At 35.8% G+C, this 14231-nt stretch overlaps 1 protein-coding gene across 1 annotated transcript in view; it reads right to left on the bottom strand.

Annotated features, from left to right (window-relative positions):
* Positions 1–14231, bottom strand: part of LOC131481299 (protein eyes shut homolog) — a 1058324-nt gene that overhangs the window by 416687 nt on the left and 627406 nt on the right. The window contains exon 19 of the mRNA XM_058669692.1: positions 4692–4924. Within this exon, the coding sequence (XP_058525675.1) occupies positions 4692–4924 (233 nt within the window). The remainder of the gene's footprint in view (positions 1–4691; positions 4925–14231) is intronic.

Below are 14231 nucleotides of genomic sequence, written 5' to 3'. Positions count from 1 at the left end.
AGTGGTAATGGTGCACAGACCAGCATATTCTCGGGCATGCCTGGTGCTTCAGAAAATCTTTCAATGTACTTTCAAAATAGTACAATTATTTACCTTGATTGTGTGAGTACCAGATATTCAATTCACTTCTTCTATGGACTTCTCTGTATGATCATGTAAGTCCCTTGACAGGTGACTAGAGTCGTTTTTCGAGAGAATAGTGTCATCCTTCCCCAGGATGTACAAAGGTTAATGCATGCAATCTGTGCATATCTCCTCTTGCATGGGAAAGGAAAACTGAGGTTGTATACAAAAACATAAAAGTGATAATCTGCTGACTTGGACATACAGTTTATCCTGGATTACCTCAGTGGATTCTGTAAAGCCTCTAGAGCCCCAATGCATAGCAAACAGGGGTAAAATGGTAAGTCTGATTGACAGATTTTGAGAAACACCAGACCTATCATTGTTTGCTGGGAAGACGGGGAAGAAATCAAGAACCAAGGAATGCAGACTTATCCTAGGGCTGGAAAACTCAAGGAAGTGCATTGTGACTTACACCTTCAAGACAAGGATTCAACTTCCAAAATCTTGATTTTTTAACCCATCTAAACTTTTGTGGGTCATAGTAATAAGCACAAGATGGTGTAAGTCCTCTTTTTAACCACTGAGTACGGTGTAGCATGCTGCGGACTGCAGTAGCTGCTGGTGGAGATTAGCAACACAGGGTTGGAGATCTCCATTCTACTTCTGTCCTCAAAGATGAAATATTCTGTCTCTGATAATAGGTATCTTATCTCCCTTCAGTCCATCTCCCTGAGTTCCAACCCCATTCATTCTCAGTTGAACCTCTTAATACTTCAGCAGTTGTCATTTATTAAGCAACACTTCTCTGTGATTTCAAAGACAGATTTTTCAGGCAGGGGTATTATGTTTGAAACGGCAGACACACACTGCTTCATCCTTTTATGATGATGCAGACCATCAGTTCTACGGAGAGGAGATAAGTCACTGTTATTAGACTCTTAGCAGTTTCTCTCTGCCTTCTGGGCTCTAAAAAAGCTGACACTCATCTATCTGATTTAAAGTTCATAAATAAATTCTGACTACTCTCATATCCTTTTTAAGTATATTCTAGTTAGGATAAAAACAAAGACATAAAGGCAGACTTTTTATTTAACAAGACCAAACATCTAGTAAAACCTATTATTTTTATTCCAGGCTTGCAATTTACTTAGCACAGTTAACCTTTAAGCATGTATGGAATATACATATACAGGATATCCAGCAAAATGAATGATTTCTTGTGTTTAATGTATGGCATTTAAATGCTCCCTTATTGCACTATTTATAAAACTGTTTTGTAGAACACTAAAAAGTATGGAGCTGGTTAAAAATGTTAATCCCATAATTAATAGTCAGAGGCGAATGCTTTTCCCCAGCACAAGGCACTGATATTCTAAATCTGTCACTCTGAACTTTACAGTAGCAGACAGCCATCTGTTTGCATATGGCCACATAAAACAACGCAAGAATGTATGCTCTTATGTTGCCTCTGGTGAGGCGCAGGATCATTATAATAAAGTAGACAATGAGGTTTAGCTAATATGAATTAAGATAACATGTGTTGAGAAAAAAAGAACATATTAAATCAAACTAATTGTATAATCAATGCTAGCAGGTGATTGGATATGGATAATTTGATAAAGCAGAGCATATGATGTAATGCCCAGGAGAGATGGGACACATGTGTATGGATGACCCATGACGGAGGCCTATAACCCTTAAACTACTTTCTCTGTGTTCCTAAATTTAGTGCAATTTTAGGCCTGCCTGTACTTTAATTTACACCTCCATTTTTCTGTGAAACACCAAAGCTGCTGAAATAAAATACTTTTGCATTATTTCACAGGTTCAGAATATTAACTGGAAGTAAAAAGGAGCAAGAGTAGTGAAGGAAAATCAATTTCCAACCTATCTTTACATCTAGATGTCTAGGCAGTTATACATATTTCAGAAGGTCATGTTCTTTCATCAGTTATGTCTAGACTTTTATGAAACCCAAATATTCTTTAACCTACCTCTTAAATTTTGGTTTAACTGAATTAATACAGAAAGATAATATCACTCAGATATAATACTTTTTGATTCCTGTGTGTTTTTTTTTTTACCTTAAATTTAGATGTATCATTGTAATATGTTCTTCATTAAAATTTTAACAGGTCAACATTTTCTTCGGTTTCATAACTTTTGAAACTTTACTTTTAAGGAAAACTTTTTTTTCTCTCTGAAATAAGATGCTTTTTATGAATCAATGAAAAAAAGTAAGACAATTTCAGAATTGAAAGTCATGCCATCACATTAAATTTGATTTTCTAGCTAGTGTAGCAATATAACATGATGGTTAAATGTGAAGTCTGGAGTCAGCCAAGATTACTCTAATCTCATTTCTACCATGTATGAGCTGTGTGACCTTGAGTGAGTAATTTAAGAATTCTCAGCCTAGATTGCTCATTTGTAAATGGTAGTAATTTAGACAGCCTACCTCAGCTAGGTTATTCTGAGGGTTAAGCACCAATAAGAGGCATAAGGCATACAGCACAGTGTATGGTCAATCAGAACTCCCACTGAGATATTAAGCAAATATCCTTCTTGAAGGAGAGGCTCACAGGCAGTAGTCCTCCCATACCCCTTATCCATAGGGACTGCTTCCAAGACCATCATTATATGCATAAAAGCACAAATGAATCAAATCTTCCAAAAAACTAGAGTTTTTTCTTATATGTAAGCATGAATGATAAAGTTTAATTTGTAAATTATGTATAATAAAAGCAAAACAGTAACTTAAATGCAGAACAATAACAACACTAAAGTTAATAAAAGTGTCTGTCTTCCAAACAAAGAAATAAATGATAAATTTTAAAGCAAATCCTAAAAGTCGTGGCACCTGGCTAGTCTGAATCATGCTATAAAGCATTACATCATGGTAGCAGATCGCTGAATCAAGGAATTCATACAATAGTCAGCATCTATCAGTCTGTACTTTAAGCTACATACCAATAAAAATTATATTTGGGTCATTGGGTTAAATACACAAACTTACTCTTGGCTTTCTTTAAAACTGAACAAATAAAAATAAAGGTAATTTCTTCAAATTAAAGAGGCTTAACAGTGGCTAAAAATATCATTTTGACATGTAGGAATGGTATTTCTTACTCTAACGATGCATATCAAACTATGCTCTATACACGATCCTGAAAAATTTAAACATAAACAAGGGAAAAAATCAGATAATACTACAATAACCTAGAGTGTAAAAACACTACTAATGATGTAGACAGGAAGGTAGCTAACAATGGGGGTCTGAGGTTGTCAATAGCTTTCTATAGCTTTATGTACAGATCCTGCCTGCACTACCACAACTGCAACCCTCCCATTCCCTCATTCTTTACATCACTCAAATCACAACATTTTTCTAGGCAATGGAAATCAGCAACGTAGAATAGGCACTGTGTAAAAATATCCAATATAATACACACACACACACACACACACACAATATGGCTGTGTCTGCAATGGTCTTTAGTTAACCATATGGTTTTTTGGATGAAATTACCATGGCCAACACTCCCCTCTTTTCACCGTTTTCAGCTACAATGCTTCAGAGATTTTCCAAAAACAGTAAGGATAGGCAGAGCTTAAACATATATTTAAATACACGTCTGCCTTTGACTATCCAATTAAGCCCCACCTTATGCATCACTCCCTATACTTGCTGAGTACAACTTTTTCTTGAGCAAGCCTCCGCTTCATCCTGAGTGGGTAGGTTGTGGGTGCATCTCGCTTTTCTGCTCTCTGTACCAACCACTGTCCTTGATTTTCTTTTTTTCTTTGTTTGAAAGGCAGAGTAACAAGATACACATGCATGTAGAAAATGATAGGGAGAGAAAAAGAGAGAAGGGAGAAGAAGGAGAGAGAGAAGAGGAGAGAGAAGGGAGAGAAAGCGAGGATAAATTATTGCCTTTCATTTGTTGGTTCACTAACTCAATGTCAGGATGAAGCCAGGAGCCTTGAACTTCATCCAAATTCTGAAGTGGATACTTAGAACACAAACTCTAGAGTCATCAGCTGATGCTTCCCAGGATCAAATTACTAGGAAGCAAGATCAAAAGCAGGGTGCCTGGAACTGCAACCAGACATTCTGAAATGGATTTTAGGAATCCCACATAGAAACTTAACCCTGCAACATCACCATTTTTTTGCTTATCTATTTAGTTTCATTTGCTTAAAAAGAAAAAGAGAGAATTATATCATTTATAAAATAGCTGAAATATGGGAATATATAAAACATGTAGCAATTTCATTGTTACTCAATACCCCTAAATAGTACTAGAGCTTAACTACAGAAACCACTGAGGGTTCCTCATTATCTTAGAACTATTCTGATAACACTACATTTGAATTTCAACTCTCATTTTATGTGGTGCTTGGAAACTTATCCTGAATAGCATTCCTAACGCCAAAAGCAAAATATTAGGTTTGTTTCTACAGTAGTGAACTTAAAGGGTTCTGACTTCATTTTCAAATGAAATTGTACAGATGTTTCTTGTTTATGTTATCATTCATCAGTGTGTGCACAATATGTTTCTAATCTCTTCTACTCTCTGGAGAAGTTATAAAACAAAATAAAGAGAATAATGAAGATTGATTACCTTTTTCACAGAAGTGGCCTGTGAAACGTAGTGGACAGTCACACTGGAATGAAGGGCCGCCACTGGAGAGCAAGATGGGCCTGCAAGTGCCTCCATTGTGGCATGTTTTCTCTTGGCAGACAGATGTCACTGCAGGAGAGGGGCCTAAAGAAGTCCACTCGGAGTCATTCCCCTGCATTATACCAGAAGGTATGGTGAAGGAGGCGGCTGGAGACAGAACAGAATCCTGGGACCTGTAATTTAAAAATAGGCCATAAATACATGAAAAGCACTAAGAAAAATGGATAAATTGGTTTAAAATAGGAAGAAGTAATAATAATCATCATAACAATGAAAAATCAATGAGCCAAGGTTGAATTAAGAAAAAATATCATTGCCAAATTTGTTTCACAACTGTGGGTTTTGTCAGTAATGAATATTCTGAGCCACATAATAGGAATCTGGGCAAATAATGGAATTATCATTAATTCTTGATACCTACAACAGGAAACGTGGAATAATTTGATTTCACAGTTGAATTGAAGAATTAGATTTTTGACCTAACATAGTCTTCTATTTATTATTCCAAATTTTAATGAGCCTTAAATCAAGAAAGTGAATCAAATCATGTTGCATTTTGTTGCTTTTTTAATCTGAATTATTTCTAGCTTGACTGTGAGATATGCTTTTTTCAATCTTGCATTCAATTTAGGAAATTATCCAAGTACGACCTTAGAAATAATAAAATATTTATTACTGATTTGTTTTCATCCAAAAGGCAGATTTTTAAATTAATAATTAATTTTATTATTCTATGATGCAGTTCCATAGACTCTGGGATTTCCCTTTCCTTTTCCCTTTCTACCTCCCGAAATCTCCACCTCCCACACTGATATACCCCATGTCATTGCAACAGTATGGTCTTTCACAATCAGTCATAAGTCCATCATTCTTCTACTTAAGTGTATCCTGAAATTGTAGGTATGGACAATGGCTGCGATTACAGCATCCTATTGTCAAAGATACACTCAACAGTTTCATGGGGAGTCCGTCTTTGATTTCTAAGTATAGATGCACACTGCATTGTATCTTCACATTTGGATTTGAGTTACTATACATCTCCTTAAATGAAAAGCCATAAAACAAAATCAACAACCAAGAAAAAAAATAGAAAATTTACAATAATATGAAGTTAAATAACATGTTACTAAATAACCAATGTGTTGATGAAAAATGAAAAAAATCAAAGACCTTCCTGACGCAAATGATGCTACTCTGTGACCTATGAGTCAATGAGGAGATTAATAAGGAGAACAAAAACTTTTTTTGAATGCATGAAAATAGAAACAAAAACATCAATCCCCCCGTGATGTAACAAAAAGAGTGTTGAAAAGGCTACTGATCCTTTAATATGCATGCATGTTGTTTCATATCAGAGTGAACATATTTGTCCTTTTGTGATTTACTTACTTCACTGAGCATAATGGTCTCTAGATGAGACCATTTGGTTGCAAATGGTAGAATGTCATTCTTTTAAATGGCTGATGTACCATTGTTTCTTTACGCACTCCACTTTGGATGGGTATCTGGGTTGTTTCTGTGCCTTTGCTACTGTAGATTGTGCTGTTGTAAATGAAGGATTAAAGATCCCTTTCTCATGCATAGATTTCATTTCTTTTTGATATATTCCCAGCAGTTGGAGAGCTGGATCATAAGGCAGCTCAATTTTCAGTTCTCGTAGAACTCTTCACATTGACTTTCCAAGTGGTTGTACTAGCCCACACTCCCACCAACAGTGAAGGAGGGTGCCTTTCTCTCCACATCCACACCAGCAGGTGTTGTCAGTAGAGTTGTGAATGCAGGCCAATGTCACTGGATATAGGTGGAGCTTCAATGTGGTTTTCATTTGTATGTTTCTGACAGCTAGGGAGCCTGAAGATTTTTTTCATATGTCTATTAGACTTTTGAATTTGTTCTTTTAAAAAATGTGTGTTCATTTCCTTTGCCCATTTCTTCACATTTTCATATATATACATAGCTCTGTATATACATATCTGTATACATATAGAAAAGGAGAGTGAGGTCTTTCATCCACTGGTTCTCTCCACAAAGGCAGCAGTGACTGGAGCTGAGCGGCTTGCAAGCAAGGAGTCTTTTTCCCAGTCTCCCACCTAGGTGCGGCAGCCCACAGTCTTGAACCATCCTCTGCTGCTTTCCCAGATCATAAACTGGGAGCTGGATCAGAAGCAGAGTAGCTAGGAATCCCACCAGCACTCATATGAGATGCCAGCACTGCTGACAGAGGGTTAGTGTGCAAAGGCAATATGCTAGCCCCAAATAATAGAATTTTGTTTCACTCATTTTACTGCCAGTTCTGTTTGCTAATGAATAATGAACAACAAATTCCTTCTTACACTGAAGTTCTTTATTTTCTCATTTATAACCTCGTAACAATCTAATTTTATTTTTCTCTTTTAGTCTATTTTATTATGAGATTCCTTGTAAGTACCTTAAATTAACTCAATCCAAACAAAATTGCTAATCTTTAAAGGCCTGGAACTGTCTGAACTTGGGAAGTTAGTCCCAACTCCTTTCTCTCTATTTCACATATAGTCCTAGTTGCACACCTGGATTATTTCCTCCACATAGCCGTCCTGGTTGCCACTGGTTCACCAAGATATAAGCAATGTTTTCCTCATTGCTAGGAAAACCATTACATTCCCATTGTGTGTGTGTAATATACTTCCTTTATTTGCAGACTTTGTTATTAGGCTGTGGTCACTGTTTGTCCACCCTCCTTCCATTCACAGATTTTTTCATTTTTGCAGATATTCTTATTCACGACAATAAAAAAACCTTCTGAATATTTGTTAAATTAATGTCTTACGTGCACTCATGAGTACTCTGTATATTCGTGAAGCAGGGCTTTTGGTATTTTCACTCAATATTTTCCTAAGCAATATCTTTCCATATAACATTTTTTACTGTAGCAAAATAATCAATAATTAAAGTGCATTTTTACTTTATATGGCATTATAATGATGAAACTTCAGAAAAATAAGTAATTTCAAAAATTTCTTCTAAATAACATTAAAACTTGAAACAGCTATTGTCACCTTAACAAAATAAAAAAACCTGAAGATGATGAAATAAATAGCAACTTACGAAACTATTTTATTGATGTTACTGTGCAGGTCAGTTCTTTTGTTTTACAATCCTTTTACAATCTGAAATTCTTCTTTATGACATTCATCTCAGGTTGTAACAATTTATTTATTTTTATGGCTGGACCTGACCCTATTTTCTTTATTTTTCTAGATTGCAACCTTTATGAAGGATAGAAAATATCCTGTGCCCTATTCTTCATCTTATTCCTCAAAACAATACTTGACCTCTAGAAGATCCTCCAATAAATTTTTTGTCTGTGAATTTGGATCATTTCTGCAAATACTCAATGCATTACATGATGAAAAAGGGAAAATAACAAATGAGAAATAATGTCACAGATAATTTCATGATTGCTTTATAAATAATATAAATTGATTAATTTTGACGCCACTCTATAATGCAACCTCTTCTATTTTTTGTTTTATTACATTAGTATACTTCTTACATTTGTATTCACAATTTAAGTTTAATCTGTTAAAGTAGCTTTCCTCAAGTTAAATGGTAATGCTGACCGGAATTATATGAGATTTATTATACTTTATTCCATATTGCAATTTAACTTTTAGTTTTAGTCTTTCTTAATGCTTTCACAAATTCATTTAACACTTGCCATGGACTTCATGTCCTGTAGTCAATCACCACTTTCTCAGGAATAAATTAGAATTAACTATCACTAATTTTTCTTTTTGCTGTAGCTGTTCAGGGAGCCTAAGTCTCACCTGAGAGCATCACGTTACACAGTTCAGTTGTTCACTGATTACGCAAACATAATTGCTATTAACTGGTCCATCAATTAAAACACTGGGATCAAAAATCAAATTCCAAAGGCAACTTAAGTCAGATACATTTTATGTTATAAAGATTTTTTATTGTCTTATGCATTTATATAAATAAATCACTTTTTTAAAAGATTAATCTATTTTTTTTTTAACAAAGTACTTTATTACAGTCAGATATACAGAGAGGAGGAGAGACAGAGAGGAAGATCTTCCGTCCGATGATTCACTCCCCAAGTGAGCCGCAACGGGCCGATGCGCGCCGATCCGAAGCCTGGAACCTGGAACCTCTTCTGGGTCTCCCACGCGGGTGCAGTGTCCCAATGCATTGGGCCGTCCTCGACTGCTTTCCCAGGCCACAAGCAGGGAGCTGGATGGGAAGTTGAGCTGCTGGGATTAGAACCAGTGCCCATATGGGATCCTGGGGCGTTCAAGGCGAGGACTTTAGCCGCTAGGCCACGCCGCCGGGCCCGAGATTAATCTATTTTTATGTGAAAATCAGAGTTACAGAGAAAGTAAGGAGAGACAGATTGCAGGGCCCCAATTAAATCAGTCTTAACACTACATATACTGATGTATTGACTAGTAGGTTCAGGCTTTTTTTGCCTGGAACACTTGTTTCTGCAGATTGTTTTCCTGCATCTTATAAAGATCATATTTTATCTATTGTGACATGAATAATAATTCGTAGTGGTTTTCTTTTTGTACATGATAAGTAATGTCACACTATTTATTTTATTTGTTCATATTTTGCAAAATATTTTCTTCTTTTCACCTCATTGAAAGGTACAGCAATAGAGAGAGAGGTTCTATCCAGCACTTCATCCTCCAAATGCCCACGATGGCCACTCACAACACCATCTGGAGCCCAGCTCAATGGTTCAGTAATTAAACTCCTCGCTTTGCTTGTGCCAGGATCCCATGTGGATTCCAATTCCTGTCCTGGCTGCTTGCTTCCCATCCAGCTCCCTGCGTGTGCTCTGAGAAAGCAGTACAGGATGGCCCAGGACCGTAGGACCCTGCACCAGAGTGGGAGAGCTGGAGGGTGCACCTGGCCCCTGGCTTCAGATCAGCTCAACTCTGGCCACTGTGGCCACTTGGGGAGTGAACCAGTGAATGGAAAAATCTTTCTTGTTCTTTCTCCTTCTCTCTGTACATCTTCCTTCCCAATAAAAATATATAATACTGAAAGAAAATAAACAAACAAAAAGCAAAAACAGAACTCCATCTTGGTAGTTCACACTGAGGGCAGGGACCCTACACTTGAGCCATAATCTGCTGATTTCCAGGAAGCACCAACAGAAACCTAGATGAGAACAGGAACCAGGACTCCAACAGCTAGCACTGATATGGGATACAGGTTAATGGTGGCTTAATCCCTGTGCCAAAGGAAATAAATAACATGTATTTAATTGCCATGCACATAAAATCTATGGTTGTCAGATTTCCACTTATTTTTTACATAAATATAGCATAATTAAATGATGGTCCTAGTAAGGTAATTAGCTCTATAAAAAGGAATATTAAAATTATAATTCCTTTTTTTTAGAAATTACAAATGTATTTCAGTTGGACATAAATGATACCATGGAATTTTCAAACACTTTTAATAAAGAAACACTATTGTAAAAATATTGGACTTTAATTCAGTCTCTGTCCAAATAGGAAGCATAAAGAATCTGTTGTTTCTTGAGTTATTTTGTAGAAGTACATTATGTTGAGGGTCAGTGTTAGGATCCTGCTTACAATGCTTGTGTCCCACATTGGGTTTTGTGGGTTCAATTCTAGGCTATGACTCCTAATTTCAGCTTTCTAATGACATGGACCCTGGGATGCAGGTATGATGACTCATGTCACTCTGGTGATGTGACATGTTACTCACACAACAGAACTGGATTTTGCCATTCCCTAGACTAACAGCTGCCTTTGTGGGCATTTAGGAAACAGATCAGTAAACAGGAGCTCTCTACAGCTCTCAAGCAAATAACAGAAAAAGAAAATTATGTAATGATTAGACAGTCATAATTATAGCAAGAAACAGGATTCACCAACCCTTTCACAATACTAATCTAAGTAAATATGCTCATTTTATGTTAGAGAGATCTTGATGAAACAGTGCTTTCCAACCATGTTAGGAGAGAGCTAGTTGAAGCAGGAAAAGAGAATATGCTACTAACTGTCCCAGTCGCATCACTAACCCTCTTCTGGGTCTTTCTGTAAAATCATTTGTGTTGCAGACCGTATTGCTGCATTGCTCTATTGCTCTACTCTGAGGGATTTTACTTCTGTCACTGCCATTGCTACTCTTCAACATGCTCTTGTCTGGCCTCAAATTCTTAGAAAGCAGAGTGGGCTCACTCACATGTGTGAATTCATGGAATCCAGAGTCATTAGAAGAAAAGAGAATTTTTGTTTGACGATAAAGTTCAAAAAAGAAACAAAGAACCTCACTTTAGGATTTTTTAATGCTACAAGGGAAAGAGAAATTAAAGAAAAACATTGCTAAATCTTTACAAATAATGAAATGAATGTGCTTTCATCTGGATAATAAACAGCATATGCCTCCCATTCAAGCAGTACTAGGCAGACTTTTTATAATGATGAAATCATATTAACACACAATGCTCTATCCCACTTTAACTTCTCACCTATTATTTTTTTTGTTTCTGACCTAAAGTAAATATCAGTGTGCTGCCTTATCAGTAAATATAATTTTTTATTTTTCCTTGAAAAAAACTATGTGTTGTTATCTTATTTGGATATATAATCATGTACCCTATCAAGCTGCAATTAGTATAATTAGGCTGTTCCAAGTTTTTTTCTGGATTTTGTATCACAGAACTGTTTAAGACTTATTTGTTTGAAAAGCAGGATTATTGCAAAGGAGAAGGAGAAGCAGAGGGAGAGGGAGAAATCTATGTGTTGGTTCACTCCCCAAATGGCCACAACAGCCAGAGCTCAGTCAGGCTGAGCCAGTAGCTATGAACTTCTGGCAGTTCTCCCACCTGCGTACAGAGGCCATGAGTTTGGGACATCTGCCACTGCTCTCCCACGTGCATTAGCAGAGAGCTAGACTGCGAGTGGGGCAGGCATGACTAGAACTGGCACCCATATGGCATGCCAGTGTTGCAATGGCTGCTTAATCTGTTAGTACTATCCCCAACAGGTTTATTTTAATAGCTATATTAATATGTCACTTATACACATTGTATAAAGCAAGTCAAACTGAATTATTCAATGGTTTCAATGAGATGCAGACTATATACCCATCTTTATGATCTGGTATTATATGTATTTATTCTCTGAAGACATACCACTCATATTAGCAGGCAGTGGCAATCTGTCACCTTTACCTAGCCGAAAGCTATTCAACTTCTAATATATTTTATATCTCTACTGATTTGCCTATTTTAGAATTTCATATATATGAAGTCACAATGTAATTTTTTTAATGATTGAATTGCAATAATATTTTCAAAGATCACCCGTGTTGTGGAATATATCAGAACCTGTTTTTTTAAAATTACAGATAAGGATACACTGCATTTTATTTATCTATTTGTTAATTGGCAGACATTTGGGTAATTGAAGACAATGCTACTGAAGGTCATTCATGTTCAAGTTTTTGCTTGTGTTTAGGTTTTAAATTTTATTGGAAATTAACCTAGGAACACTGTTGCTGGATTATATATTCTATTTTTTTGCAATTGCCAAACCTTTTCCCAAACAGGCTATCATTTTCCATTTTTATAGACAAAATATGAGAATTTTAATTGCTTCTTATACTTTTAGAGTAATATGTATTATTCCTCTTTATTTCAGTACTATTCCATCAAAATCTGCCCATTTATTTCAATTCTTCATTCCTGAAGTTATAAATTTTTATAAATTTTATCAACTTTTCCTCAAAGTGGTTGATACAGTTCATACAGCAGCAACCTCTATACTACCTCTACACTACCTCTACCAATAGTTTTACTATCCAATTTTTACCGGTTAGTCAAAACTAAAAATTGGAAATTATTTAAATCACATTTTAATAGATTTACTTAATCTTACTGGAAAGTCAATTTTACAAAGAGAAGGAGAGACAGAGAGGAATGTCTTCTATCTGCTGATTCACTCCCCAAGTGTCCACAATGGCCGGAGATGAGCTGACCTGCAGCCAGGAGCCAGGAGCTTCCTCCAGGTCCCCCACATGGGTGCAAGATTCCAAGGCTTTGGGCCATCCTTTACTGCTTTCCCAGGACATAAGCAGTGAATGGGATGGGAGCAGCAAGGGAGTGGGATGGAAACTGGAGTAGCCAAGACATGAATCAGTGCCAATATGGGATATGGGCACTTGCAGGTGGAGGATTAGTCAGTTGAGCCTCTGATCTGGTCTGCTTAAATCATTTTTTTCATGTTCAACAATGGTAGACAGAATACTGGCCCCACATCAAATTAAACCGAGTTTTTTTCTTTTTTTTAAAGTGGTCTAGTTAATAACTATTTATTCATTTAGGGGCAGGCTTCTCCCTTTGAGAAAACTGTCTAGAAAAGGTCTGATTGCTTCTCATTGTTTCTAAACATATGTTTATTTACTTCTATATTATCATCACGTGCATTTATTCTGAACATACTGATATTTAATCTATTTATATCATATATAGCTAGTGTACTCATGCTGTCTTCTTAGCTATCATATTTGCAGTTTGCATAACAGACAACAAAAGTGAAGTCTCAGTGATGCAGGCTAACAGGGATAAATTCAGAGAATAACTATTTCTGCCTTCACTTTCAAAATCATGAGAACATCATATTTTAATAGATCATTGAGCATTTTGAAAAATGGCTTAGTTGTTGTTATTCTAAGCTAGCTCTAGAATTCATTTTTAGTATGATCTATTAACTCCAAAAATAATTAATCTTTGAACTTTAGAAAAAAATACAGAAAACTGCTGTTTAAAAAAGTGTCAATATGTTAGAAAATATAAAAGTATTATTAGTACATATAAAACACTTTTGTCATTCAAAATAATTATTGGACATAACAAGTTATATAAGGAAAAAATCACTCTTAACAAGCTATCTCATGGAATAAAAGTCATATCCTAATAATTAATGCACTCAGCTGTAATATTTTAAAGTGCAAATGAATTAATTCACTGTTAATAAAACAGTGTGATTTTAATAAATCATGTTTTTACACTTTATTTTCCTAATGTTTTAATAGAGGAATGAATTTCCCACTCCCACAATCTTCTATTCTTCAACTATTACATATCTATAACTAGGGTACCTTATAAAGGTGTTAAGACAATCCCAGCTTGGGAAAGATATAAAATATCTTTCTTTAAATTCTTGCAGAAATCCATAGATAGTGTGTACAGATTTAGCTTCCAAACCTGTTTATTGGTCACCTTTGTCATCAATTGGGTGGCATTGCTTTCCCCTCTCTTTAAAAGTGAATATATGTGTTTCCAAAAAAGGCATACTTTAAAAGCAAAGCATGATCAAGAAAGTTTCCTTGAGCATACGTTTTCCTGTATCCTTCCGTTCCTTTCCTATCTTCCCCCTTGGTTTGCTTTTGTCTTTGTTTTTGCTTCTTGTTTTTTCACTATAATGGTTTTTCTTA

The sequence above is a fragment of the Ochotona princeps genome, chromosome 1, assembly GCF_030435755.1.
Source record: "Ochotona princeps isolate mOchPri1 chromosome 1, mOchPri1.hap1, whole genome shotgun sequence".
In the NCBI taxonomy this organism is placed as follows: Eukaryota; Metazoa; Chordata; class Mammalia; order Lagomorpha; family Ochotonidae; genus Ochotona; species Ochotona princeps.
The sequence above is the reverse complement of the archived record's forward strand: the minus strand, read 5'-3'. Positions and strand labels throughout refer to the sequence as shown.